The sequence below is a fragment of the Elephas maximus genome, chromosome X, assembly GCF_024166365.1.
Source record: "Elephas maximus indicus isolate mEleMax1 chromosome X, mEleMax1 primary haplotype, whole genome shotgun sequence".
In the NCBI taxonomy this organism is placed as follows: Eukaryota; Metazoa; Chordata; class Mammalia; order Proboscidea; family Elephantidae; genus Elephas; species Elephas maximus.
The window spans coordinates 100,880,301-100,906,714 of record NC_064846.1 but is presented as its reverse complement, the minus strand read 5'-3'; the positions used below and the strand labels follow the sequence as shown (position 1 = coordinate 100,906,714).

The following is a 26,414-nucleotide window of genomic DNA, read 5'->3' as shown; positions in this document are numbered from 1 at the left end:
GCTGGTGGTAGTGTTCAGGACGTGTTTTCCATAGCCAGAGAGAGCAAGTGGCACAGTCTACTCACGCCTCTGGAATCAGCGAAGAACAGCACTCTCAGCAAAAGATACGTGCTTGTATCTAATTTACCGTGCAGATCAAAAAGCACCCCTTTTGAAAGCACTTTCTCCCAATTATCTGATCGCTCCTCCCTCTGCTCCAGCCCCCGAGCCAGTTTCAGTGGTGGTGGACTTCTTTGGGCCTGAGGTAGGTCCTGCTGCAAGCCCTGAGCCATTCTCCTGGCCTTAGAGAAAGAAAAATTAACAAAGGGGGAAAAAATAATCTGCCAGCTCCCCTAAGCTGGGAACTCAGGGCAGAAGTGGCTCCTGTCCAGGTACAAGTGGTCCATGGTCTTTGAATGATTTTCACCCCTACATGGACCTGTGTGGGCCCATTTCAGCAGCTTAGGCCCTTGTTGGCACTGTGAAACAGTATATGTGCCTGAGGTCTGTCTTCAGCTGTTTCAGCTGTGTGGTAGAGAGGTGGGTTTTTCACATTTGACAGCACTCTGCCTATTAAGTAGGGTCCTCACACACTAACATCAGGGGCCTGAGGACTGGTGGCTCTACTCATGCCACCTAAGCACCCGAGATAGGGGTCCAAAGATAAATGGTGTCTCCCAGTCCTTATAGCCAAAAGCATTGAGTGTCCATGGTCTGGCTGCAAAGCCCATCTACCTGTGTCCCCTAGGGAACAGGAATGCACTCTCCTCACAGACACTTGAGGGATGGTTATCAACCCACTGCCTTACAGTGTGACCCCCTGTGGCAACCAGATACCTGTGCCTATGCCAATCACCTCTGTTCCTCTAAGACTGTAGGTGAGAGCCTACCCCACACGCTTGGTGACTGACTACCTGGACACCTGAGCTGAATCCATACAAGAAAAGTGAATGAACTCCTAGGCTCATATACCTGGTAACAGCTCTAGCCATCTGCTTACAGGATATTAGAGCTTCAAAGGCACCAGCAATCAAGCTAGCTCACTCAAGTAACCTATTTGAGCATATCAAAACAAAACAAAGCAAGAAGCTAGAAAACAGTAAGCAAACATAAAATAAATACAACAACTTATAGATGGTTTGAAGATAAGTCAATACCAAATAACATAAAGATACAGACCATGATTGCTTCAACAAGCTCCCAAAACAAAGAATGAAGGAATCTTCCAGATGAAGATATATTCCTGGAATTCCAAAAGTAGAATACAAAAGTTAATATACAGAATTCTTCAAGAGATCAGGAAGGAGATCAGGCAAAATGCAGAATAAGCCAAGGAACAGACAGATAAATCACTTGAGAAAATTATGAAGGCTATTCAAGAACACAATGAAAAATTTAATAGGATGCAAGAATACATAGAGAGACAGCAATCAGAAATTCAGAAGATTAACAATAAAATTTCAGAATTAGACAACTCAATAGAAATTCAGAGGAGCAGAACTGAAGATAAAACACTTGGCACCAATATATTCAAAGAAAAATCAGATAAAAGAATTAAAAAAAATGAAGAGACCCTAAGAATAATGTGCAACTCTATCAAAAGAAATAACCTATGAGTGATTGGAGTACCAGAACAGAGAGGAACAGAAAATACAGAGAAAATTGTTGAAGATCTGTTGGCAGAAAATTTCTCTGATATCGTGAAAGATGAGAAGATATCTATCCAAGATGCTCATCGAACCCCACACAAGAAAGGTCCCAAAAGAAAGTCACCAAGATATAATAATCAAACTTGCCAAAACCAAAGATAAAGCGACAATTTTAAGAGCAGCTAGGGATAAACGAAAACTCACCTACAGAGGAGAGTCAAGAAGAATAAGCTTGGACTACTCAGCAGAAACCATGCAGGCAAGAAGGCAATGGGATGACATACATAACATCTTGGAGGAAAAAAATTGCCAGCCAAGGACCATATATCCAGCAAAATTGTCTCTCATATATGAAGATGAAATTAGGACATTTCTGATCAACAGAAGTTCAGGAAATTTGCAAAAACCAAACCAAAACTACAAGAAAAAATAAAGGGAGTCTTCTGGCTAGAAAATCAATAACATCAAATAACAACCCAAGATTGGAGTGCAGAACACAGCAACCAGATATCAACCCAGATAGGGATATCACAAAAATAAATCAAGATAAAAATATGCTCAAAACAGGGAAACAGTGATGTCATTACGTAAGAGATGACAACACTAAATAAGGAGGGTCTAAAAAATATTGTCATAGATCTGTTATATGCAGAGGAAGTCAAGGCAACATAAACAGATAAAAGTTTATGTTGGAAAAACAGGGGTAAATAATAAGGTAACCACAAAAGAGACTAACGATTCTACACATCAAAATAAAATACAAGAAAAACATAAAGACTCAACAAATAACAAAATCAACAACGAATAAGAGGAAAAGACAATATAAAGAAAAACTATTCAGCACAAAAAATTAAGTGGAAAAAAGAAACTGTCACTAAAACACAAAAAAGACATCAAAATGAAGCACTAAATTCATAGGTATCCATAATTACACTGAACGTAAATGGACTAAATGCACCAATAAAGAGACAGAGAGTGGCAGAATGGATTAAAAAACATGATCAGTCTATATGCTGCCTACAAGAGACATATCTTAGACTTAAAGGCACAAACTAAAATTCAAAGGATGGAAAAAATGTATCAAGCAAACAATAATCAAAAAAGAGCAGGAGTGGCATTATTAATTTTTGACAAAATAGACTTTGAAGTTAAATCCACCACAAAGGATAAGGAAGGACACCATAAAATGACTAAAAGAACAACATACCAGGGGCCAACTGTGGAACAGACCATCAGTTGCTCATATGCAAGTTCAAGGTGAAACTGAAGAAAATCAGAGCAAGTCCATGAGAGCCAAAATATGACCTTGAGTATATCCCACCTGAATTTAGAGACCATCTGAAGAATAGATTGGATGCATTGAACATTAGTGACCGAAAACCAGACGAATTGTGGAATGACATCAAGGACATCATACATGAAGAAAGGAAGAGGTCACTGAAAAGACAGGAAAGAAAGAAAAGACCAAGATGGATGTCAGAGGAGACTCTGAAACTTGCTCTCGAACATCCACTAGCTAAAGCAAAAGGAAGAACTGATGAAGTAAAAGAACTGAACAGAAGATTTCAAAGGGTGGCTAGAGAAGACAAAGTAAAGTATTATAATGACATGTGCAAACAGATGGAGATGGAAAACCAAAAGGGAAGAACATGCTCGGCGTTTCTCAAGCTGAAAGAACTGAAGAAAAAATTCAAGCCTCAAGTTGCAACAGTGAAGGATTGTATGGGGAAAATATTAAAGGACGTTGGAAGCATCAAAAGAAGATGGAAGGAATACACAGAGTCAATATACCAAAAAGAATTAGTCAATGTTCAACCATTTCAAGAGGTGGCATATGATCAGGAACTGATGGTACTGAAGGAAGAAGTCCAAGCTGCTCTGAAGGCATTGGTGAAAAACAAGGCTCCAGGAATTGATGGAATATCAATTGAGATGTCTCAACAAACAGATGCATCGCTGGAGGTGCTCACTCATCTATGCCAAGAAATATGGAAGACAGCTTCCTGGCCAACTGACTGGAAGAGATCCATATTTATGCCTATTCCCAAGAAAGGTGATCCAACCAAATGTGGAAATTATAGAACAATATCATTAATATCACACACAAGCAAAATTTTGCTGAGGATCATTCAAAAAAGGCTGCAGCAGTATATTGACAGGGAACTGCCCGAAATTCAGGCCGGTTTCAGAAGAGGACGTGGAACCAGGGATATCATTGCTGATGTCAGATGGATCCTGGCTGAAAGCAGAGAATACCAGAAGGATGTTTACCTGTGTTTTATTGACTACGCAAAGGCATTTGACTGTGTGGATCATAACAAATTATGGATAACATTGCGAAGAATGGGAATTCCAGAACACTTAATTGTGCTCATGAGGAACCTTTACATAGATCAATAGGTGGTTGTTCGGACAGAATAAGGGGATATTGATTGGTTTAAAGTCAGGGAAGGTGTACGTCAGGGTTGTATTCTTTCCCCAAACCTATTCAATCTGTATGCTGAGCAAATGATACGAGAAGCTGGATTATATGAAGAATGGGGCATCAGGATTGGAGGAAGACTCATTAACAACCTGCATTATGCAGATGACACAACCTTGCTTGCTGAAAGTGAAGAGGACTTGAAGCACTTAGTAATGAAGATCAAAGACCTCAGCCTTCAGTGTGGATTGCACCTCAACATAAAGAAAACAAAAATCCTCAAAACTGAACCAATGAGCAACATCATGATAAACGGAGAAAAGATTGAAGTTGTCAAGGATTTCATTTTACTTGGATCCACATCAACAGCCATGGAAGCAGCAGTCAAGAAAGCAAAAGATGCATTGCATTGGGTAAATCTGCTGCAAAAGACCTGTTCAAAGTGTTGAAGAGCAAAGATGTCACCCTGAAGACTAAGGTGTGCCTGACCCAAGCCATGGTATTTTCAATCATGTCATATGCATGTAAAAGCTGGACAATGAATAAGGAAGACTGAAGAAGAGTTGATGCCTTTGAATTGTGGTGTTGGTGAAGAATATTGAATATACCATGGACTGCCAAAAGAACGAACAAATCTGTCTTGGAAGAAGTGCAGCCAGAATGCTCCTTAGAGGCAAGGATGGCAAGACTGCGTCTTACATATTTTGGACATGTTGTCAGGAGGGATCAGTCCCTGGAGAAGGACATCATGCTTGGCAGAGTACAGGGTCAGCAGAAAAGAGGAAGACCCTCAATGAGGTGGATTGACACAGTGGCTGCAACAATGAGCTCAAGTATAACAACGATTGTAAGGATGGCGCAGGACCGGGCAGTGTTTCGTTGTGTTGTGCACAGGATCGCTATGAGTTGGAACCGACTTGATGGCACCTAACAACAGCAACAACAACATACCAGGAGGATATAACCATATTAAATATTTATGCACCAAATCACAGGGCTTCAAGATACATAAAACACTTCCTATCAGAACTTCTGGGACACAGCTAAAGTAGTCCTCAGAGGTCAATTTATATCAATAAATGCACACATAGAAAAAGAAGAAAGGGCCAAAATCAAAGAATTATCCCTACAACTTGAAGAAATAGAAAGGAACAAAAGAAACCCTCAGGCACCAGAAGAAAACAAATAATAAAAATTAGAGCAGAATCAAATAGAGAACAGAAAAACAATTGAAAGAGTTAGCAGGACCAAAAGCTGGTCCTTTGAAAAGATTAACGAAATCTACACACCATTGGCCAAACTGACAAAAGAAAAACCGGAAAGGAATCAAATCACCCAAATAAAAAATGAGATGGATGATATCACAACAGACCCAACAGAAACTAAAAGAGTCATATCAGATTACCACGAAAAATTGTACTCTAACAAATTGGAAAACCTAGAAAAAATGGACAAATTTCTCAAAACACATTATCTACCTAAACTAACAGAAAAAGAGGCAGAACAACTAAACAAACCCATAACAAAAGAAGAGATTGAAAAGGTAATTAAATAAAACTCCCAACAACAACAACAACAAAAACAGCCCTGGCCCTGACAGCTTCACTGCAGAATTCTACCAAACTTTCAGAAAAGAGTTAATCCACTACTACTAATGTTCTTTCAGAGCATAGAAAAGGATGGGATGCTTTCAAATTCATTCTATGAAGCCTACATTTCCCTGATACCAAAACCAGGTAAAAATACCACAAAAAAGAAAATTACACACCAGTATCCCTCACGAACTTAAATGCAAAAATACTCAACATAATTCTAGCCAATAAAAAAAAGAACTCAACAAAATATCAAAAAAATAATTCACCATGACCCAGTGGAATTCATACCAGCTGTTTTTTTTTTAATGCAGGAATGGTTCAGCATTAGAAAATCAATGTAATCCATTACATAAATAAAACAAAAGACAAGAACTACAAGATCTTATCTATTGATGCAGCGAAGGCATTTGACAAAGTTCAACACCCATTCATGATAAAAACTCTCAGCAAAATAGGAATAGAAAGGAAATTCCTCAGCATAATAAAGGGCATTTACATAAAGCCCACAACCAACATCATCCTAAATGAAGAGTCTGAAAGCATTCCTCCTGAGAATGGGAAGCAGACAATGATGCCCTTTATCACCACTCTTAGTCAACGTCGTGCTGGAGGTTCTAACCAGAGCAATTAGGATAGATAAAGAAATAAAAGCCATCCAAATTGGTAAGGAAGAGGTACAAGTATTTCTATTTGCATATGACATGATCTTATACACAGAAAACCCTAAAGAATCCTCAAGAAAACTATTGAAACTAATAGAAGAGTTCAGCAAAGTATCAGGATACAAGATAAACAGGAAAAATCAGTTGGATTCTTCTACACCAACAAAGATAACCTCTAGAAGGAAATCACCAAATCAATACCATTTACAGTAGCCCCCAAGAAGATAAAATACTTAGAAATAAATCTAACTAGAGACATAAAAGACCTATACAAAGAAAACTATAAGACATTACTGTACAAAACCAAAAGACCTATGTAAGTGGAAAAACATACCTTACTCAGGGATAGGAAGACTCAACATTGTAAAAATGTCTATTCTACCCAAAGTGATCTATAGATACAATGCAATTCCAATCCAAATTCCTATGACATTTTTTAATGAGATGGCAAAACAAATCACCAACTTCATATGGAAGGGAAAGAGGCCCCGAATGAGTAAAGCATTACTGAAAAAGAAGAACAAAGTGGGAGGCCTCATACTACCTGATTTTAGAACATATTATACCACCACAGTAGTCAAAACAGCCTGGTACTGGTACAACAACAGGCACATAGACCAATGGAACAGGATTGAGAATCCAGACATAAATTCAACCACATATGAGCATATGATATTTGACAAAGCCCCAAAGTTAGTTAAATGGGGAAAAAGAGTATCGCTTCAACAAATGGTGCTGGCATAACTGGATATCCATCTGCAAAAAAAATGGTACAAGACCCATACCTCAAATCATGCACAAAAACTAACTCAAAACGGATCAAAGATCTAAATATGAAATCTAAAGATCATGGAAGGAAAAATAGGGACAATGCTAGGAGCCCTAATACATGGCATAAAAAGTGTACAAAACATTACTAACAATGCACAAACACCAGAAGAGAAACTAGATTACTGGGAGCTCCTAAAAATCAAACACTTATGCTCATCCAGAGACTTCACCAAAAGAGTAAAAAGATTACCTACAGACTGGGAAAAAGTTTTTGCCTATGACAAATCTGATCAGCTTCTGATCTAAAAAATCTACATGATACTGCAAAAACTCAACAACGAAAAGACAAATAACCCAATCAAAAAATGGACAAAGGATATGAACAGGCACTTCACCAAAGAAGACTTTCAAGCAGCTAACAGATACATGAGGAAATGCCCATGATCATTAGCCATTAGAAAAATGCAAACAAAAACTACAATGAGATACCATCTCACCCCAACAAGGCTGGTGTTAATCCAAAAAGCACAAAATAATAAACGTTGGAGGGGTTGTGGAGAGACTGGGACACTTATACACTGCTGGTGGGAATGTAAAATGGTACAACCACTTTGGAAATCAATTTGGCACTTCCTTAAAAAGCTACAAATAGAAGTATCATATGGTACCATACGATCCAGCAATCTCACTCCTTGGAATATATCCTAGAGAAATACGAGCCTTTACACAAACAGATATATGCACACCCATGTTCATTGCAGCACTGTTTACAATAGCAAAAAGATGGAAGCAACCAAGGTGCCCATAAACAGATGAATGGATAAATAAATTATGCTATATCCACATAATGGGATACCACGCAATGATTAAGAACAATGATGAATCCGTGAAACACCTCATAACATGGAGGAATCTGGAAGGCATTATGCTGAGTGAAATTAGTTGCAAAAGGACAAATATTGTATGAGTCCGTTATTATAAGAGCTCAAGAAAAAGTTTAAACACAAGAAAATATTCTTTGATGGTTATGAGGCTGGGGAGGGAGGGAGAGAGGTATTCACTAACTAGATAGTAGACAAGAACCATTTTAGGTGAAGGGAAAGGCAACACGCAATACAGGAAAGGTCAGCACAACTGGACTAAACCAAAGGCACGGAAGTTTCCTGAATACAACCAAATGCTTCAAAGGCCATAGTAGCAGGGATGAGGGTCTGGGGACCATGGTTTCAGGAGACATCAATGTCAATTGGCTTAACAAAATGTATTATAAAAACGTTCTGCATCCCACTTTGCTGAGTGGCGTCTGGGGTCTTAAACGCTAGCGAGCAGCTGTCTAAGATTCATCAATTGGTCTCAACTCACCTGGAGCAAAGGAGAATGAAGAACACCAAAGTCACAAGGTAAATATGAGCCCAAGAGACAGGAAGACCACATAAACCAGAGACCACTTCAGCCTGAGAATGGAAGAACTAGATGATGCCTGGCTACAACTGATGACTGCCCTGGCATGGAAAACAACAGAGAATCCCTGAAGGAGCAGGAGAACAGTGGGATGCAGACCTCAAATTCTCATAAAAAGACCAGACTTAATATTCTGACTGAGACTAGGGGGACCCCGGAGGTCATGGTTCCCAGACCCTCTGTTAGCCCAACACTGGAACCATTCCCGAAACTAACTCTTCAAACAGGGATTGGGCTGGACTATAAGACAGAAAATGATACTGGTGAGGAGTGGGCTTCTTGGCTCAAGCAGACACTTGAGTCTACGTGGGCAGCTCCTGTCTGGATGAGAAGACACAGGGGGACAGAAGTTCGTTGAATGGACACGGGGAATACAGGGCGGAGAGGAGGAGTGTGCTGTCTCATTAGGGGAAGAGCAGCTGGGAGTACATTGCAACATGTGTATAAGTTTTTGTATGAGAGAGTGACTTGATTTGTAAACTTTTACTTAAAGCACAATAAATTAAAAAAAGAGTTTGCTAACAAAAAGTTCAGCAGTTTGAATTCACCAGGCATTCCTTGGAAACCCAATGGGGCAGTTCTACTCTGTCCTATATGCTATATGATTCCTTTATGAGTTGGAATCCTCTTGACAGAAACAGGTTGTTTTTTTTTTTATGGGTTTAGTCACATTGTTTAGGCAGTGTTGAGGATTCAACTGAGATTGGTGATTTATAGTGGAGCAGATTGAGTTTATGATGATGGGAGTAGGTGGCTGAAGTATAATGGAAGAAACAAGGAAGATTAGGAACTAGGAGCCTCAGGCAATGGCTACATTGTCAATATGAACACTGGAGTGCCTTAGGATGATGACAGGACTTGAGGTGTGGGTGAGGTGGGGAAGAGAAGCCAGTGAGACAGAAATCAAAGCCTTCAATGAGAAAAGGGGGTTACCAGGAGGTTTTGACACGACAGCAATGAGGAGGAGTAAGTGGTATGTCAAAATTACATGTGTCTCGGAGGTGGGACCAAGGTGGCAGAATAGACAGATGCTTCCGGTGAGCCCTCTAACAACAAAGACCCAAAAAAAAAAACAAGTGAAACGAGTATATTTATGACATGCTAGGAGCCCTGAACATCAAAGCCAAAGTTAGAAAATGAACTGAGTGGCAGGGGGAGAAGAGACAGTTCAGAATCAGAGAGGAGTTACTGGACCTGAATCGCCGGGAGCCCTCAGGAACCATTCCCGGGAGCGGCTGCAGCGGGCTGGGGCTGATACTAGCGTTTGGCCACAATTTCCTCAGGGAGAAGCAGTCAGCCACACAGCCTACTCATACCTCCAGAACCAGAAAAGAACGGCGCTCATGGCAAAAGCTAAGTACTTGTGTATATTTTACTGCGTCCCCCACCCCCAAGCCGGCTTCAGCAGCTGTTGATTTCCTGGGGCCTGAGATAGGCCCTGTTGAGTGCCTAGAGCCATCCTCCCAGCCTTGGAGAAGGAATAAATTTGCAATTGGGGGAAAAGATAATTTGCCAGCTCCACTAACCAGGGTAGCTCAGGACAGAAGCGGCTCCTGTCCAGGGATAAAAGGTCCGTGGACTTTAAGTACCCTTCCCCCCTGTACGGAAATGTGTGGGCATATTTCAGGAGAATAGGCCCTTCTTGGCAGACTACAACTGTTTCAGCTGTGCGGTGGAGAGGTGGGTGTGTTTGATGTTTGACACTGCTTTGCCTATTAAACAGGGTCCTCGCCTACCCACATCAGGGGCCTAAGGAGTGGTGGCTTCACTCAGGTCACCCAGCCACCCAAGACAGGGGTCCAAGGATAACTGGCACCTCCCAGTCCTTACAGCCAAAGGCATTGGGTGCCTATGGTCCATCTGCAGAACCCACACACCTGTACGATCTAGGGAACAGGGACATGCTTTCCTCAGAGACACTGGGGGGATGATTCTCAGGCCCTGGCCTTGTTCAGAGCATGAACCCCTGCCGCAATCAGATACTGGTACCTACACCAATCACCTCTAAGACTGTAGGACAGAGCCTACACCTGAGCTGAATTCATACAAGAAAAGTGAATGGACTGATACACCTGATAACAGCTCTAGCCATCTGGAGGCAGTACGTCAGAGCTCCAAAGGTGAAAAAAGTCAAGCAGCTGACTCAAGCAACCCATTTGGGCAAAACAAAACAAAGCAAGAAGCTATGATATAGTAAAACCAAACCAAAAAAACAAACTAAGCAAACATAAAATAAACTAATACAATAACTTATAGATGGCTCGGAGAAAACAGTCGATATCAAGTCACATAAAGAAACAGAACATGATCGCCTCAACAAGTTCCCAAAACAAAGAATCAAGGGCACTTTTAGATGAAAGTGCCTTCCTGGAATTACCTGAGGCAGAATACAAAAGTTTAATATACAGAACCCTTCAAGACATCAGGAAGGAAATCAGGCAATACACAGAACAAGCCAAGGAACTCACATATGAAGCAGTTAAAGAAATTAAAAAGGTTATTGAGGAACATAATGAACAATTTCATAAGCCAGAAAAATCCACAGAGAGATAGCAATCAGAAATTCAGAAGATTAACAATAAAATTACAGAATTAGGCAATGTGATAGAAAGTCAGAGGAGCAGAATTGAGCAAGTGGAAAGCAGAATTTGTGAACTTGAAGATAAAGCACTTGGCACCAATATATTTGAACAACATTCAGACAAAAGCATTGAAAAAAATGAAGAAACCTTAAGAATCATGTGGGACTCTATCAAGAGAAATAACCTACAAGTAATTGGAGTGCCAGAACAGGGAGGGAGAACAGAAAATACAGAGAGAATTGTTGAAGATTTGTTGGCAGAAAACTTCCCTGATATTCTGAAAGATGAGAATATATCTGTCCAAGATGCTCATCGAACTCCACGTAAGGTAGATTTTAAAAGAAAGTCACCAAGACATATTACAAACTTGCCAAAACCAAAGATAAAGAGAGAATTTTAAGAGCAGTTAGGGATAAACAAAAAGTCACCTACAAAGGAGAGTAAATACCAATAAGCTCAGACTATTCGGCAGAAACCATGCAGGCAAGAAGGCAATGGAATGACTTATAACAAAGCATTGTTGGAAAAATTTGCCAGCCAGGAATCATATATCCAGTAAAGCTGTCTTTCAAATGTGAAGGTGAAATTAGGACATTTCCAGATAAACAGAAGGTTAGGAAAATCAAAAAAAACAAACCAAAACTACAAGAAATGCTAAAGGGGGGGTCTTTGGTTAGAAAACCAATAATATCAGGTATCAACCCAAGACTAGAACACTGGACAGAGCAATCAGATGTCTACCCAGACAGGGAAATCACAAAAATAAATCAAGATAAAAAAATGCTCAAAACAGGGAAACAGCGATGTTATTATGTAAAAGAAGACAACATTAAAACAATAAAGAGGGACTAAGAAGTGTAGTCAAAGATCTTTCATATGGAGAGGAAGACAAGGCGATACAAAGAAATAAAAGCTAGGTTTAAATTTAGAAAAATAGAGGTAAATATTAAGATAACCACAAAGAAGACAAGCTATCCTACACATCAAAATAAAATACAAGAAAAAAATAGGGACTCAGTAGAAATAAAATCAACAACAACGAATATGAGGAAAAGACAATATATAAAGATAAACTACTCAGCACAAAAAATTAGGTGGGAAAAAAGAAACTATCAACAACACACAAAAAAAGACATCGGAATGATAGCACTAAATTCATACCTATCCATAAATTATACTGAATGTAAATGGATTAAATGCACCAATAAAGAGACAGAGAGTGGCAGAATGGATTAAAAAACACGATCCATCTATATGCTGCTTACAAGAGACACACCTTAGACTTAGAGACACAAACAAACTAAAACTCAAAGGATGGAAAATAATATATCAAGCAAACAACAATCTAAAAAGAGCAGGAGTGGCAATATTAATTTCTGAAAAAATAGACTTTAAAGTTAAATCCATCAGAAAGGATAAGGAAGGACACTATATAATGATTAAAGGGACAATATACCAGGAGGATATAACCATATTAAATATTTATGAACCCAATGACAGGAGTGCAAGATGCATAAACCAAACTCTATCAGCATTGAAAAGTGAGATAGACAGCTCCACAATAATAGTAGGGGACTTCAACACACCACTTTTGGTGAAGGACAGGACATCCACAAAGAAGCTCAACAAAGACTCGGAAGATTTAAATGCCACAATAAACCAACCTGACCTCATAGCCTTCTGCAGAACACTCTATCCAACAGCAACAAAGTATGCTTTCTTTTCTAGTGCATGTGGAACATTCTCTAGAATAGACAACATATTAGGTCATAAAGCAAGCCTTAGCAGAATCCAAAACACTGAAATATTACAAAGCACCTTCTCTGACCATAAGGCCATAAAAGTGGAAATCAATAACAGGAAAAGCAGGGAAAAGAAATCAAAAGTTTGGAAACTGAACATTACCCTTATCAAAAACGACGGGATTATAGAAGACATTAAGGATGGAATAAAGAAATTCATAGAATCCAATGAGGATGGAAACACTATTAGAACCATTGGGATACAGCAAAAGCAGCACTCAGAGGTCAATTTATGTCAATAAAGGCACACATACAAAAAGAAGAAATGGCCAAAATCAAAGACCTATCCCTACAATTTGAACAAATAGAAAGAGAGCAAGAAAAGAAACCCTCAGGCACCAGAAGAAAGAAAACAATAAAAACTAGAGCAGAATTAAATGAAATAGAAAACAGAAAAACAATTGAAAGAATTAACAAGGCCAAAAGCAGGTTCTTTGAAAAAAATTAACAAAACTGATAAATCATTGGCCAAACCGACAAAAGAAAAACAGGGGAGGAAGCAAATAACCTGAATAAGAAATGAGATGGGCTATATTACAACAGACCCAACTGAAATTAAAAGAATCATATCAGATTACTATGAAAAATTGTACTCTAACAAATTTAAAAACCTAGAAGAAATGAATTCCTAGAAACACACTACCTACCTAAACTAACACAAACAGAGGTAGATCAACTAAATAGACCCATAACAAAAGAAGAGATTGAAAAATAATCAAAAAACTCCCAACAACAACAACAAAAAAAGCCCTGGCCCTGAAGGCTTCACTGCAGTTCCAGTAAACTTTCAGAGAGTCATTAACACCACTAGTACTAAAGGTATTTCAGGGCATAGAAAGGATGCAATACTACCAAACTCATTCTATGAAGCCAGCATATCCCTGATACCAAAACCAGGTAAAGACACCACAAAAAAAGAAAATCACAGACCTATATCCCTCATGAACATTAGATGCAAAAATCCTCAACAAAATTGTAGCCAATAGAATTCAACAACATATCAAAAAAATAATTCACCATGACCAAGTGGGATTTATACCAGGTATGCAGGGATGGTTCAACAGTAGAAAACCAATTAATGTAATCCATCATATAAATAAAACAAATGTCAAGAATCTCATGATTTTATCAATTGACGCAGAAAAGGCATTTGACAAAGTTCAACACCCATTCATGATAAAACCTCTCAGCGAAATAGGAATAGAAAGAAAATTCCTCAACATAATAAAGGACATTTATAAAAAGCCAATAGCTAACATCATCCTAAATGGAGAGAGTGTGAAAGCATTCCTCTTGAGATCGGGAACCAGAAGAGGAAGCCCTTTATCACCAACTTCTATTCAACATTGTGCTGGAAGTCCTAGCCAGAGCAATTAGGCTAGATAAAGAAATAAAGGGCATCCAGGCTGCCAAGGAAGAAGTAAAAGTATCTCTATTTGCAGATGACATGATCTCATACACAGAAAAGCCTACAGAATCCTCAAGAAAACTATTGAAACTAATAGAGGAGATCAGCAGAGTATCAGGATACAAGACAAACATACAAAAATCATTTGAATTCCTCTACACCAACAAAAAGAACATCGAAGTGGAAATCACCAAATCAATACCATTTAGAGTAGCCCCCAAGAAGATAAAATACCTGGGAATAAATGTTACCAGAGATGTAAAAGACTTATACAAGGAAAACTACAAAACACTTACACTTACGGTATTCTCTGCTTTCAGCCAAGATCCACCTGACATCAGCATTGATGTCCCTCATTTCACATCCTCTTCTGAATCCAGCTTGAATTTTTGGCAGTTCCCTGTTGATGTACTGCTGCAACTATTTTGGAATTATCTTCAGCAAAATTTTACTTATGTGTGATATTAATGATTGTCTTAGTTATCTAGTGCTGCTATAACAGAAATACCACAAGTGGATGGCGTTAACAAAGAGAAGTTTATTCTTTCACAGTAAAGTAGGCTAAAAGTCCAAATTCAGGGCGTCAGCTCCAGGGGAAGGCTTTCCCTCTGTCAGCTCTGGAGGAAGGCCCTTATCCTTGATCTTCCCATGGTCAAAGAGCTTCTCAGATGCAGGGACCCTGGTTCCAAAGGATGCACTCTGGTCCTGGTGCTGCATTCTTGGTGGTATGAGGTCCCCAACTCTCTGCTTGCTTCTCTTTCATTTTATCTCTTGAGAGATAAAAGGTGGTGCAGGCCACACCCCAGGAAAACTCCCTTTACATTGGATCAGGGATGTGACCTCGTAAGGATGTTACAATCCCACCCTAATCCTCTCTAACATAAAATTACAATCACAAAATGGAGGACAACCACAGAATACTGGGAATCATGGCCTAACCAAGTTGATACACACATTTTTGGGGGGACATAATTCAATCCATGACAATGATATTGTTTGATAATTTCTGCATTCCACTGGACCACCTTTCTTTGGAATGGGCACCTATATGGATCTCTTCTAGTCAGCTGGTCAGGTAGCTATATTCCAAAATTCTTGGCATAGACTAACGATTGCATCCAGCCCTGCATTCATTTGTTGAAACATTTCAGTTGGTATTCCATCAATTCCTTTACCTTGTTTTTTGCCAAAGCCTTCAGTACGGTTTGGACTTCCTCCTTCAGTGCTGTTGGATCTTGACCATATGTTATCTTCTGAAATGGCTGAATGTTGACCAGTTATTTTTGCTACTGTGACTCTGTGTATTCCCATCATCTTTTTTGATGCTTCCTGAATTGTTCAGTATTTTGCCCATCCAAACCCGTTGCTGTTGAGTCAATTTCGACTCATAGCAACCCTATAGGACAGAGTAGAACTGCCCCATAGGGTTTTCAAGGAGCGCCTGGTGGATGTGAACTGCCGACCTTTTGCTTAGCAGCTGTAGCTCTTAACCACTACACCACCAGGGTTTCCTTTTGCCCATAGAATCCTTCAATATTGCAACTCAAGGCTTGAATTTTTTCTTCAGTTCTTTCAGCTTGAGAAATGCCTAACATGTCCTTCCCTTTTGGTTTTCTAATTTCAGGTTCTGGCACATTTCATTACAATACTTTACCTTTGAAATCTCCTGTTCATTTCTTTTACTTCATCATTTCTTCTGATCACTTCAGCTACTCTATGTTTCAGAGTCTCTTCTTACATCCATTTTGGTCTTTTCTTTCTTTCCTGTCTTTTTAATGAACTTTTGCTTTTTCATGTACGGTATCTTTGACGTCATCCCACAACTCGTCTGGTCTTCGGCCGTTAGTGTTCAACGCATCAAATCTCTTCTTGAGATGGTCTCTAAATTCAGGAAGGATATACTCAAGGTTGTACTTTGGCTTTCATGGACTTGTTTTAATTTTCTTCAGCTTCAGCTTGAACGTTCATATGAGCAATTGATGGTCTATTCCGCAGTCTGCCACCAGCCTTATTCTCACCGATGATATTGAGCTTCTCCATTGTCTCTTTCTACAAATGTAGTCAATTTGATTCTTGTGTTTTCCATCTGAGGAGATCCATGTGTATAGTCACCATTTATGTTTTTGAAAAAAAGGTATTTCCAACAAAGAGGGCATTGGTCTTGCAAAATTCTATCTTGCAATCTCCAGTGCTAATTCTATCACCAACGCCTTGTTTTTCAACTACTGATCCTTCTTATTTGTTTCCAACTTTTGCATTCCAATCACCAGTAATTATCAATGCATCTTGATTACGTTTGACCAATTTCCAGACTGCATAAGTTGGCAAAAATCTTCGATTTCTTCATCTTTGGCATTAGTGGTTGGGACATAAATTTGAATAATAGTGGCCTTAACTGGTCTTCCTTGTACGCATATGGACATATGGATATTATCTTGTCACTGACAGCGTTCTACTTCAGGATAGATCTTAAAATGTTCTTTTTGACAATGAATGTGACACAATTCCTCTTTAATTGGTTATTCTTGGCATAGTGGAAACCCTGGTGGCACAGTGGTTAAGTGCTACGGCTGCTGAACCAAGGAGTTGGCAGTTCAAATCCACCAGGTGCTCCTTGGAAACTCTATGGGGCAGTTCTACTCTGTCCTATAGGGTCGCTATGAGTCGGAATCGACTCGACGGCACTGGGTATGGTATGGGTATGGTATGGGTATGGTATGGTATGGTATGGTATGGTATGGTATGGTATGGTATGGTATGGTATGGTATGGTATGGTATGGTATGGTATGGTATGGTATGGTATGGTATGGTATGGTATGGTATGGTATGGTATGGTATGGTATGGTATGGTATGGTATGGTATGGTATGGTATGGTATGGTATGGTATGGTATGGTATGGTATGGTATGGTATGGTATGGTATGGTATGGTATGGTATGGTATGGTATGGTATGGTATGGTATGGTATGGTATGGTATGGTATGGTATGGTATGGTATGGTATGGTAGACCATATGATTTTTCCATTCAAAATGGCCAATACCAGTTCATTTCAGCTCACTAATGCCTAGAATATCGATCTTTATGTGTCCCATTTCATTTTTGACCACTTCCAATTTTCCTAGATTCATTTTTCATACATTCCATGTTCCAGTTACTAATGGATGTTTGCAGCTGTTTCTTCTCATTTTGAGTCGTGCCATATCAGCAAATGAAGGGTCCTGAAAGCTTGACTCCATTCACGTCATTAAGGTCCACTCTACTTTGAGGCAGCAGCTCTTCCCCAGTTGTATTTTGAGTGCCTTTCAACCTGAGGGGTTCATCTTCCAGCACTATATCAGACAATGCTCTGCTGCTAGCTAGAAGGTTTTCACTGGCAAATTTTTTCAGATGTAGATTGCCAAGTCCTTATTCCTAGTCTGCCTTAGTCTGGAAGCTCCACTGAAACCTGTCCACCATGGGTGACCCTGCTGGTATTTGAAATACTGGTGGCATAGCTTCCAGCATCACAGCAACACACAAGTCGCCACAGTACAACAAACTGATAGAAGAGCAGTGTCCATATGACACAGTTCTAGCCAAAGAAATTTAAGTGGCTATTTTTTTATTACTAGGAGAGTGTTCCATTCTGAATAAAAAGGCAAAACCTCTCTGGAAGCCCCTTTGCCCTTAGCCTTCTTGCCCCTTCACTCTTTCTCCTTCTTCCTGTCTGGAATACGGACATGAGGCCTGGAGTTGCAGCAACTATCTTGTGACCATCAGGTCAGAAGTATGTGGATTAAATTCTACACTCTAAGGATGGTTAATATTAAAAGCCAGGGTCTTGATGGCATCACTGAAGTGCCATGCCAGCCCTGGACCATCTATCCAGTGAATTTTTGTTTCATGAGACAAATAAACCTCTATCTGTTTAAGCCACTATTGTAGAGATGTGTAGCACTCCTAACTGGATATAGGGAAACCCTGGTGGCTTAGTGGTTAAGTGCTACAGCTGCTAACCTAAAGGTCAGCAATTCAAATCCACCAGGTACTCCTTGGAAACTCCATGGGGCAGTTTTATTCTGTCCTGTAGGGTTGCTTTGAGTTGGAATCGACTCGACGGCAACGGTTTTTTTTTGTAACTGACACAGGGTTACAACATAAGAAAACTGGGAATCCAAGTGGAGAGCAAAACATGACTATAGGAATCCAGAAGGAGATGATATTTAGAAACACAAGTAAGCAATTGGGAGAATTGGGTCACCAGGTTTCAGCTGCCAGGTTGGGGTTCAAGGTCAGGATTCCCTTCCTAGATGATGGACTAAAATAGCATGACTGGGCCTAGGCCTTGACAGGGGGCTGATGTACCAGGCCGGATTTCTGACTGAGGGACTCATACACAAGCCATGAGACAGAAGGCCAGGGATCAGAATTGGGCAATGAGGTAGAGGCCCAGTGGAAACTTAAGATCAGACTGAGACTAACAGCAAAGGGACTACTTGATGCTGAGTTCCAGCATGCAGGCTTGGGTAACTTCAATTCTTCCTGTTTTAGGACCGGCATAGCCTGAAGGTGGAAGGAAAGTTACCCTGGTGGTGCAGTGGTTAAGCACTAGGCTGCTAACCAAAAGGTCTGTGGTTAGAACCCAGCAGCCTCTCTGCTGGAAAAAGATGTGGCAGTCTGCTTCCATTAAGATTTAGAAAACCAAAATCCAAACCCATTGCCTTCAAGTCCAACTCATAGTGATCCTACAGGACACAGTAGAACTGCCCCATAGGGTTTCCTAGGCTGTGATCTTTACAGAAGCGCATCTTTATGGAAGCCACATCTTTCTCCTGCAGAATGGCTGGTGGGTTCAAACTGCTGAAATTCCTATTAGCAGCCAAGTGCTTTAACCACTGTGCCACCAGAGCTCCTTCCCAAAAGATTACAGCCTTGAAAATCCTATGGGCAGTTCTACTCTGTCCTGTATGATCTTTACGGGCCAGAATCAACTCGATGGCAATGGGTTTGGTTTGGGTTTGTGCAGGGAAGAGGAGGGCAGAGGGTGGGAACCGGGTTGGGTCTGACAAGCTTCAGCTCAAGCTGTACTTCAGCCATCCTGACATTCTGCTTAAAGGGTTTTAGATTCATCCTTAATTGCATGCCCTTCTTTCCATCTTTTGCCTATGACCTTTTTAAAATCTGAGCTTACCAGAAAGCTCCCTCTATATCCACACTGGTCTCTAAATGGCTCCCACTTTTTCTTCTTGCTAATTGTCAGAATTTTACCGTGAATAATCACCCCCTTTCCCCTCCTCTCCGAGTTGTCTTTTCCCCACCCCACCACACCTTCCCACCCAATCGGAAGGCACTCTGTCTCTCTTCCTGGGCAGTCTGGGTCTTTAGAAGTGATCCAGTTTGATCCTCCTGCTTTATCCTCTGCTGATCTGGGAGCAGGTAGAAATAAAGGGTTGGGAGGAAGGCTGTCCAGGACCCATCAGCTACCCTAATCCCCTCCACATCTTGGCAATTTTGCTCCAGGGGCCAGATTAGATGTCAATATCTTCCCTTCCCCCATCCGAATTTCTTATGTCATCTAGAGTGAGAGAATGAGAGCCTCCTCAGACTGCTGGTGTGCTACCACCTCTTCTTTGTGTGTAGCAGGTACTGTGTGGAAAGTTATTGTTATATTGTGCTCCCGTGATAAATGGACCTTTGTGAGACACTTTTCACCCTGTATGTGCCGGGGGAGAGGGAGGGAGACTTGCCTGGCTGACTTCTCACAGAAGACTCCAGAGTTGCTCAGAACTAATAGCCTAGGCCTGGCAGGCTGCTCTTTCATTGGCATTCAAGAGTGTCAATCACTGTGGCCCTGCAAATCATCTCTGAACTAGGTATCTGGTAAGCCATTAGCCTTCTTTGTTAAAATAGAACACTGAATCTTCCAAGGACTAAACAAAGGATGGCCCTGGAAAGACAATTCCTAGGTGGGCAGGGGCAGTCATGCCAGTATCACTGACCCAAACCCTTTGGTTTTATACTTCTTCTTTAAGTCCTGTCTCTACTTTATTCCTTACATCTAGGCCAGTCCCAAATTCCTTCAATTTCACCTCTTTCATATCTCTCCCATGTACATCTCTTCTCTCTACCCCCACTGCTGTTCCTTTTGTTCAAATCCTCAACATCTCTCACCTGAATTACTAACTCATCTTCTAACCAGGCTCCCCACCCTCCAGTCTCACTCTCTCCAATTCAGTCTCCATCCTGCAGCCAGAACAATCTTCTAAAAATACAAATCTGAAAGATTAATCTAAAGGACTAATGGACCACAACTACCATGGCCTCCACCAGACTGAGTCCAGTACAACTTGATGGTGCCTGGCTACCATCACTGACTGCTCTGACAGGGATCACAATATAGGGTCCCGGACAGAGCTGGAGAAATATATAGAATGAAATTCTAACTCAAAAAGAAAGACCAGACTTGCTGGCCTGACAGAGACTGGAGTATATGGTCTCTGGATACTCTTTACAGCTCAGTAATGAAGTTATTCCTGAGATTCTCTCTTCATCCAAAGATTAGACAGGCCCATAAAACAAAAAGAGACTGAAGGAGCACACCAGCCCAGGGGCAAGGACTAGAAGGCAGGAGGGGCAGGAAAGCTGGTAATAGGGAACTCAGGCTAGAGAAAGGGGAGTGTTGTCATGTCGAGGGGGTGTTAATCAATGTCAGAAAACAATATTTGTACTAACTGTTTAATGAGAAAAAAATACGTATCTGATCATGTCACCTCCTGCTGAAAAACCTTTCAACCCCTTTAGTGGCTCCCTATTGCCCCTGGGTAAAGTCCAAACTACTTAGCATGGCACCCAGGGCCCTTCATGATTTGGCTCCTGCTGAATCCTCAGCCTCATTTTTGGCAGTGTTCCCACTTCACACTTAGTCACAATAAAGTACTTTGTAGGCTTCTGAATATGCCATGCTTGCCTTTGCTTCTAGATCTTTTCTTATGACCTTACCTCTGTCTGGGACATCCTTATCACATACCATCTTCTCAACTATCTGCTTAGCCAACTTCTACCTACTTCTCAAGACTCCAGCTAACTCCCTCAGCCCAAGGCACATATTTTACTCATGTCTATATCTCTCGCCTAGTACAGCTCTTGGAACATAATAGATCCTCAACAGATGTTTGCCAAATAAATGAATTAATGAATACCCCAATTCAAGTGGCTGTTTGTAAAACCATCTCTAAGGGCAGCTGGTGGAGTTGATTGTTTCCTCCTTCTCTGGGAGGGAGATGTCTCTTCAATCTTATGCTTATTGCACTGTGTTGCAATTCCTTCTTTAACATATCTGCCTTCCTAATTCAACAGTGAGCGTCTTGAGGCGAGGGGCCATATCTGCTTCACCTCAGTATCCTGCCAAATTCCCAACACAGTGTTTGGTCCATAATGAATGAATAAGCCCCCCCCGAATGCCTGACAGTTTTGTCCCTTGTCTCATTTCCCTCCATGCCCCTCCCCACAAACTCTCACCACCAATACAGCCAAAGTGTCACACTCGAGGTTTCACAAACATGCAAGGCTCCTCTCCATCCCTGAAACTTTTCACCTATATTCCTCTTACCCAAACGTGTCATTTCTTTAGGAATCAGTTCAAATTCTCCCTTTTCCAGAAACCTTTCACGCACCACCCGCGCTCCACCTCTGAGTAGTGTTAGTGATTTCCAACCATCTCATTTAACCCTCAGCAACTCCTCATGAAACCCAGGAAAAAGCCAAGACTCAGAGAGGCAAAGGCCTCTCTCAAGAGTTCACAACATGTTCAATGGTAGAACTATTACCAGAACCCAGTCCTCAGTCCACAACTCTTCCCATTAACCTATATGTCTTGTCTCTTCATATAGACTGTGATTTCCTGTAAGGCAGGACTGTGTCTTCCACCCTTCTATTTCTCCAGGGCTTTACAGGAAAGTTAAGAAAGCTCTAGAGCAAGGCTGCCTGTGTTTCTATCCTGGCTTCACAGGTGACTAGTTGTGTGACCTTAGACAGCTAAACCATTCTAAACCTCAGCTTCCTCATATGTAAATAGAGATAACAGTAATAGCTATCTCATGAGATTGTTGTGAAGGTTAAATGAGATAATGCATGTGCCTAGGCAAGCAATAAAGGCTATTTTCTGTTATCGTCATTATTCTTAATATTAACAAATCCTTGTTGGCAATGATTGATTAAAGATTGTAATGTGGCAGTTACTGGAAGTGAGAGGGAGTGAAGAAAGGAAGTAGACAACTAGACCAGTTTTAAATTTGGAGGAGTCCAAACAAGGTTAGTGGCGCGGCAGGGTGTTTGTACGTCTGAGTTCCTAGTGCCATATGACTGTGAGGGCCCCAAGCACATGGTTCCATCCTGGCGGTGCAGCTTCACCAACTCTCGCTCAGCTATTCTCAGCAGCCTGTAGGGGGAGCCAGGAAGCTAGGACGGCGGGAAGGAGTTGGGGGGGCTACTGGAAATCTAAGGGCAGGAACAACACGCCACCACTACTACCCATCTTAGCCCCCAGGCTTGCACCCTCCAGGGCACTCTCCACGCTCAGTGCTCTACCACAGCTCAGCGGGAGCTGTCCTTCAGCACCAGGAGCCGCCTTAGCCTCGGGCAGGACAGTGAAGGAGACAGTAGAGTTGGGGACAAGGGACTGGTCCGATCGGCAGCCGGCTCCAGCGTCTCCTAGTCACAGGGACGGGGGAGGCGACTCAGGGATGCAGCGAGACTCTACGGAGCTGCCTCCTGCCTCCTAGAATCAGCCTTATAAGTCCCCTAGCCCTTGGCGGGAGTGAGGGGCAGCTCTCAGGAGGCAGGCTGGCGCCTGGGCTGGCGGGGGAGGAGGAGCGCAGAGGCCTGGAACTCAGCGTGTGGCGTGTGCACGCGGGGAGCAGGCGAATGAACGGAGGCGCTGAAGTGAATGGAGTTGGGGGTGGACCGAAAACATCCCCAAACAGCACAGGCTGCGGGGGTGCGGGGGGGCGGGGGGGGGAGTCCTGAGGCGCAGGCGCAGTTGGGGCCCCAGTCCGGCTCCCTCCTCCTCTCTGTGCCTGTTTCTCCGCCCCGCTCTCCCTCAAATACACTCACACACGGGCTCAAGGTGTTCTCCGCACAGCGGAAGATGGCGACAGACTGAGCGGGCATGGCCAGCAGGAGCCACCGGGCCGTGCAGCTTGGCGGCTGTAACAGCAGTGTGAAAGAGAAGCGGAAGCGAGAGGCGCACTAAGTAAAGCCCGGCGTACGCGTCCGGCGCCTGTGGCGCCGCCGGGAGCCAGGTGGCCCCCCTGAGCCGGAACTCCGGGAGCAGCCGGCGCGGCGAGGGAGCTGAGCCTGCCCGGGACTGGCCCAACGCACGGCCGGAGCGCGAGCGAAGCCCTAGGAGCTGGGCGGCGGACAGGCTGACTGGCCTAGGAGGGCGCGAGATAGGCAGGGAGCAACACGGAGCGCGCAGCAGGCGGGCGGACCGGCTGGAGAGGAGCGGCGCGAAGCTAGCGAGCGGAGCGGAGCGCGGAGGCCGAGCCGGCACCGCGGCGCTGAGGGGGCGCAGAGCAGCGCTGAGCCGAGACGGCGGGAGCAGAGTGCAAGCCCGGCAGCCGCCGGCGCGGAGTGGAGTGGCGAGGAGCCGACAGGAGCTGAGGGGCCAGACACTATGAGGAGTGCTGCACCGCAGCCGCCACCGCCCCAGTGCCCCGCACCGCCCCCCGCTGGGACGCCGGGCAGCGCCTAGCGGGCGGGGCGGCAGCGCCCGGGCTGCAAGCAAGGGAGCGCAGGAGGGGCGAGGGGACCGGACGAGGGCACCCAGCGACTCCGGCCTGAGCGGGACCCCGGACGGGCCGGCCTGCATCACCATGCGGCCCCCGAGGTAGAGCCTGGACGGCGCCGAGGAGCGCGGAGCGGCGCGCATCCCGCCCGCCGGAGAAAACCGTCCGGCCTCGCGCCTGCCTCCCCACTCCAGCCCGGATCCCCCTGAAATATGTTCAGGGGCGCTTGGATGTGGCCCGGGAAAGACGCCGCTGCGCTGACTATTTGCTGCTGCTGCTGCTGCTGGGCTCCCAGGCAGAGCGACAAACCTTGCGCCGACTCCGAACGGGCGCAGCGATGGCGACTGTCCCTAGCGTCCCTGCTCTTCTTCATCGTGCTGCTCGCTGACCATTTGTGGCTGTGCGCGGGGGCCCGGCCCCGGGCCAGGGAGCTGAGCAGCGCCATGCGGCCGCCTTGGGGGGCTAGCGGTGAGCAGGAGCCTGTGCCTCCCAGCGCTGTGCTGCCTTTGCCGTCGCCGCCTGGCGAGCCCATCCCGCCCCTGGGTACCTGCGGCCCCAGATACAGCAACCTGACCAAAGCCGCCCCCGCCGCCGGCAGCGGGCCGGACTGCGGCGGCGTCTCCGAGCCCATGGGGCTGGACGCAGCTTGCGCCAAATTGCAATCTTTGCAGAGACTTTTCGAACCGACTACTCCAGCCCCTCCTCTGCGGCCCCCCGGCTCTCCTCGTGCCCCGGCCGAGTTCCCTTCCGCCCAAAAAAACTTGCTCAAAGGCCACTTTCGGAACTTCACTCTCTCCTTTTGCGACACCTACACTGTCTGGGACTTGCTGTTGGGCATGGATCGCCCTGACAGCCTGGACTGCAGCCTGGACGCTCTGCTGGGGGACCTGCTGGCCATGGTGGCCAGTCCGGGCTCTGGGGCCTGGGAGGCATGTAGCAACTGTATCGAGGCATACCAGCGGCTGGACCGACATGCTCAGGAAAAATATGATGAGTTTGACCTCGTGTTGCATAAATACTTACAAGCAGAAGAGTACTCAATTCGGTCCTGCACGAAAGGTTGTAAGGTAAGAACTGGCGTCCGCGACCAGAGTGACTGCCTCAGCGGCGGCAGCAGTGACAATGGGACTGGGAGAAAAAAGGTGGTTTCTCCCCCTACCAGCCCATCCCCCCACCCGCGCGGTTCTTGGTGCAGCTCTATGAGTGCCACCCTGGGACCCTCCCCACAAAAGGGGCCTCAGGGATTCAGGTCAGGTAACCACCTGACCAACTTCTATTAATTCCGGGTTTGGGCACCTTACAGCTGGGGCTTCCTGACGCCCTGCCTCCACATGTAAGGTGGGAGGGGTCACAGGGCCGGGGCTGGCAAAGGGGTGGAAAGAGGGATTGAGTTCCTTCAGCCTCCATTCTCAGCCAGTTGTGCCCCCTTCTTTTTCTGGACTGGAATTGAGAGCCCTGTAGGGGCCAGGGGACTGGCTGGTGCAGGAGGAAGGCCAATGGGGGAGAGAATATTTGGCAAACTAGCACTCACTGCGTTGGCTCCTGCCAGTGAGGGGTGAGAGGAGGGGTGTTCCTGGTGGTGGGGAACACCACACTGTTGACCTTATACAACCTGAGATTGACTGGCCAGAGCCCAGGCAGGTGGAGCCCAAGAGTGCCTGTATCTTCCCAAGGAGGGAACCTGCTGGCTCCTCTCCCCTGCCAGAAGAAGCTGGGGCTAGAGCACAGTGGCCTGTGGGAAGGCCATTAAAGGGTACATCACAAATCTCCCTCCCCAGTGCCTTCCCAGTGCCCTGGGATGGCACTGGAAGAAAGGCTGGGCTTCTGGCTGCTGGGGACATCCAAAAGAGAGGCAGCTGCAGAATGGCCTTCCTAGGGCAGAGCTGAGTGTTAAGAAACTTCCTGACCCCCAGCAGGGTCATTCTGGACAGTAGGTGGATGGGGGCTGGGGTAATGTGGGATGTGGTGCTACTGCCCTGTTTGCCCAGCCGAGCCATGTGGCCTGCCTTTGGCAGGAAAGGGAACAGCAAGGTCAAAGGGTCAAGTGACAAGGAGACCAGTGGCCTTACACAGCCTCGAGCTTGGGGCTAAGAATTGGAGAGGGAGACAGTTGCCTCCAAGCCTAGCTCGTCTCCATCCAAAGCTTTGGGGAGGGGCAGAAAATGTCTCTTCCTATCCAGCACAACCCCTGTGGGCTTCTGTAGGGCCTCCATGCTCTTGGTGAGCTCCTAGGGATTTGGGGCAGGAGGTTGGGGAGAGAAAGGGTAGCTCCTTGCTCCTGACTTCACTTTCCCTTCTCCTTTTCCTGTTCTCGTA

General features: G+C 44.0%; 1 protein-coding gene across 1 annotated transcript in view; it reads left to right on the top strand.

Moving 5' to 3' along the window:
• Positions 1 to 23,401: 23,401 nt before the first annotated feature.
• The window catches only part of NALF2 (NALCN channel auxiliary factor 2), a 45,459-nt gene continuing 42,446 nt past the window's right edge, over positions 23,402 to 26,414 (top strand). The window contains exon 1 of the mRNA XM_049872765.1: positions 23,402 to 25,165. Coding sequence (XP_049728722.1) covers positions 24,311 to 25,165 — 855 coding nt within the window. The 5' untranslated portion in view covers positions 23,402 to 24,310. The remainder of the gene's footprint in view (positions 25,166 to 26,414) is intronic.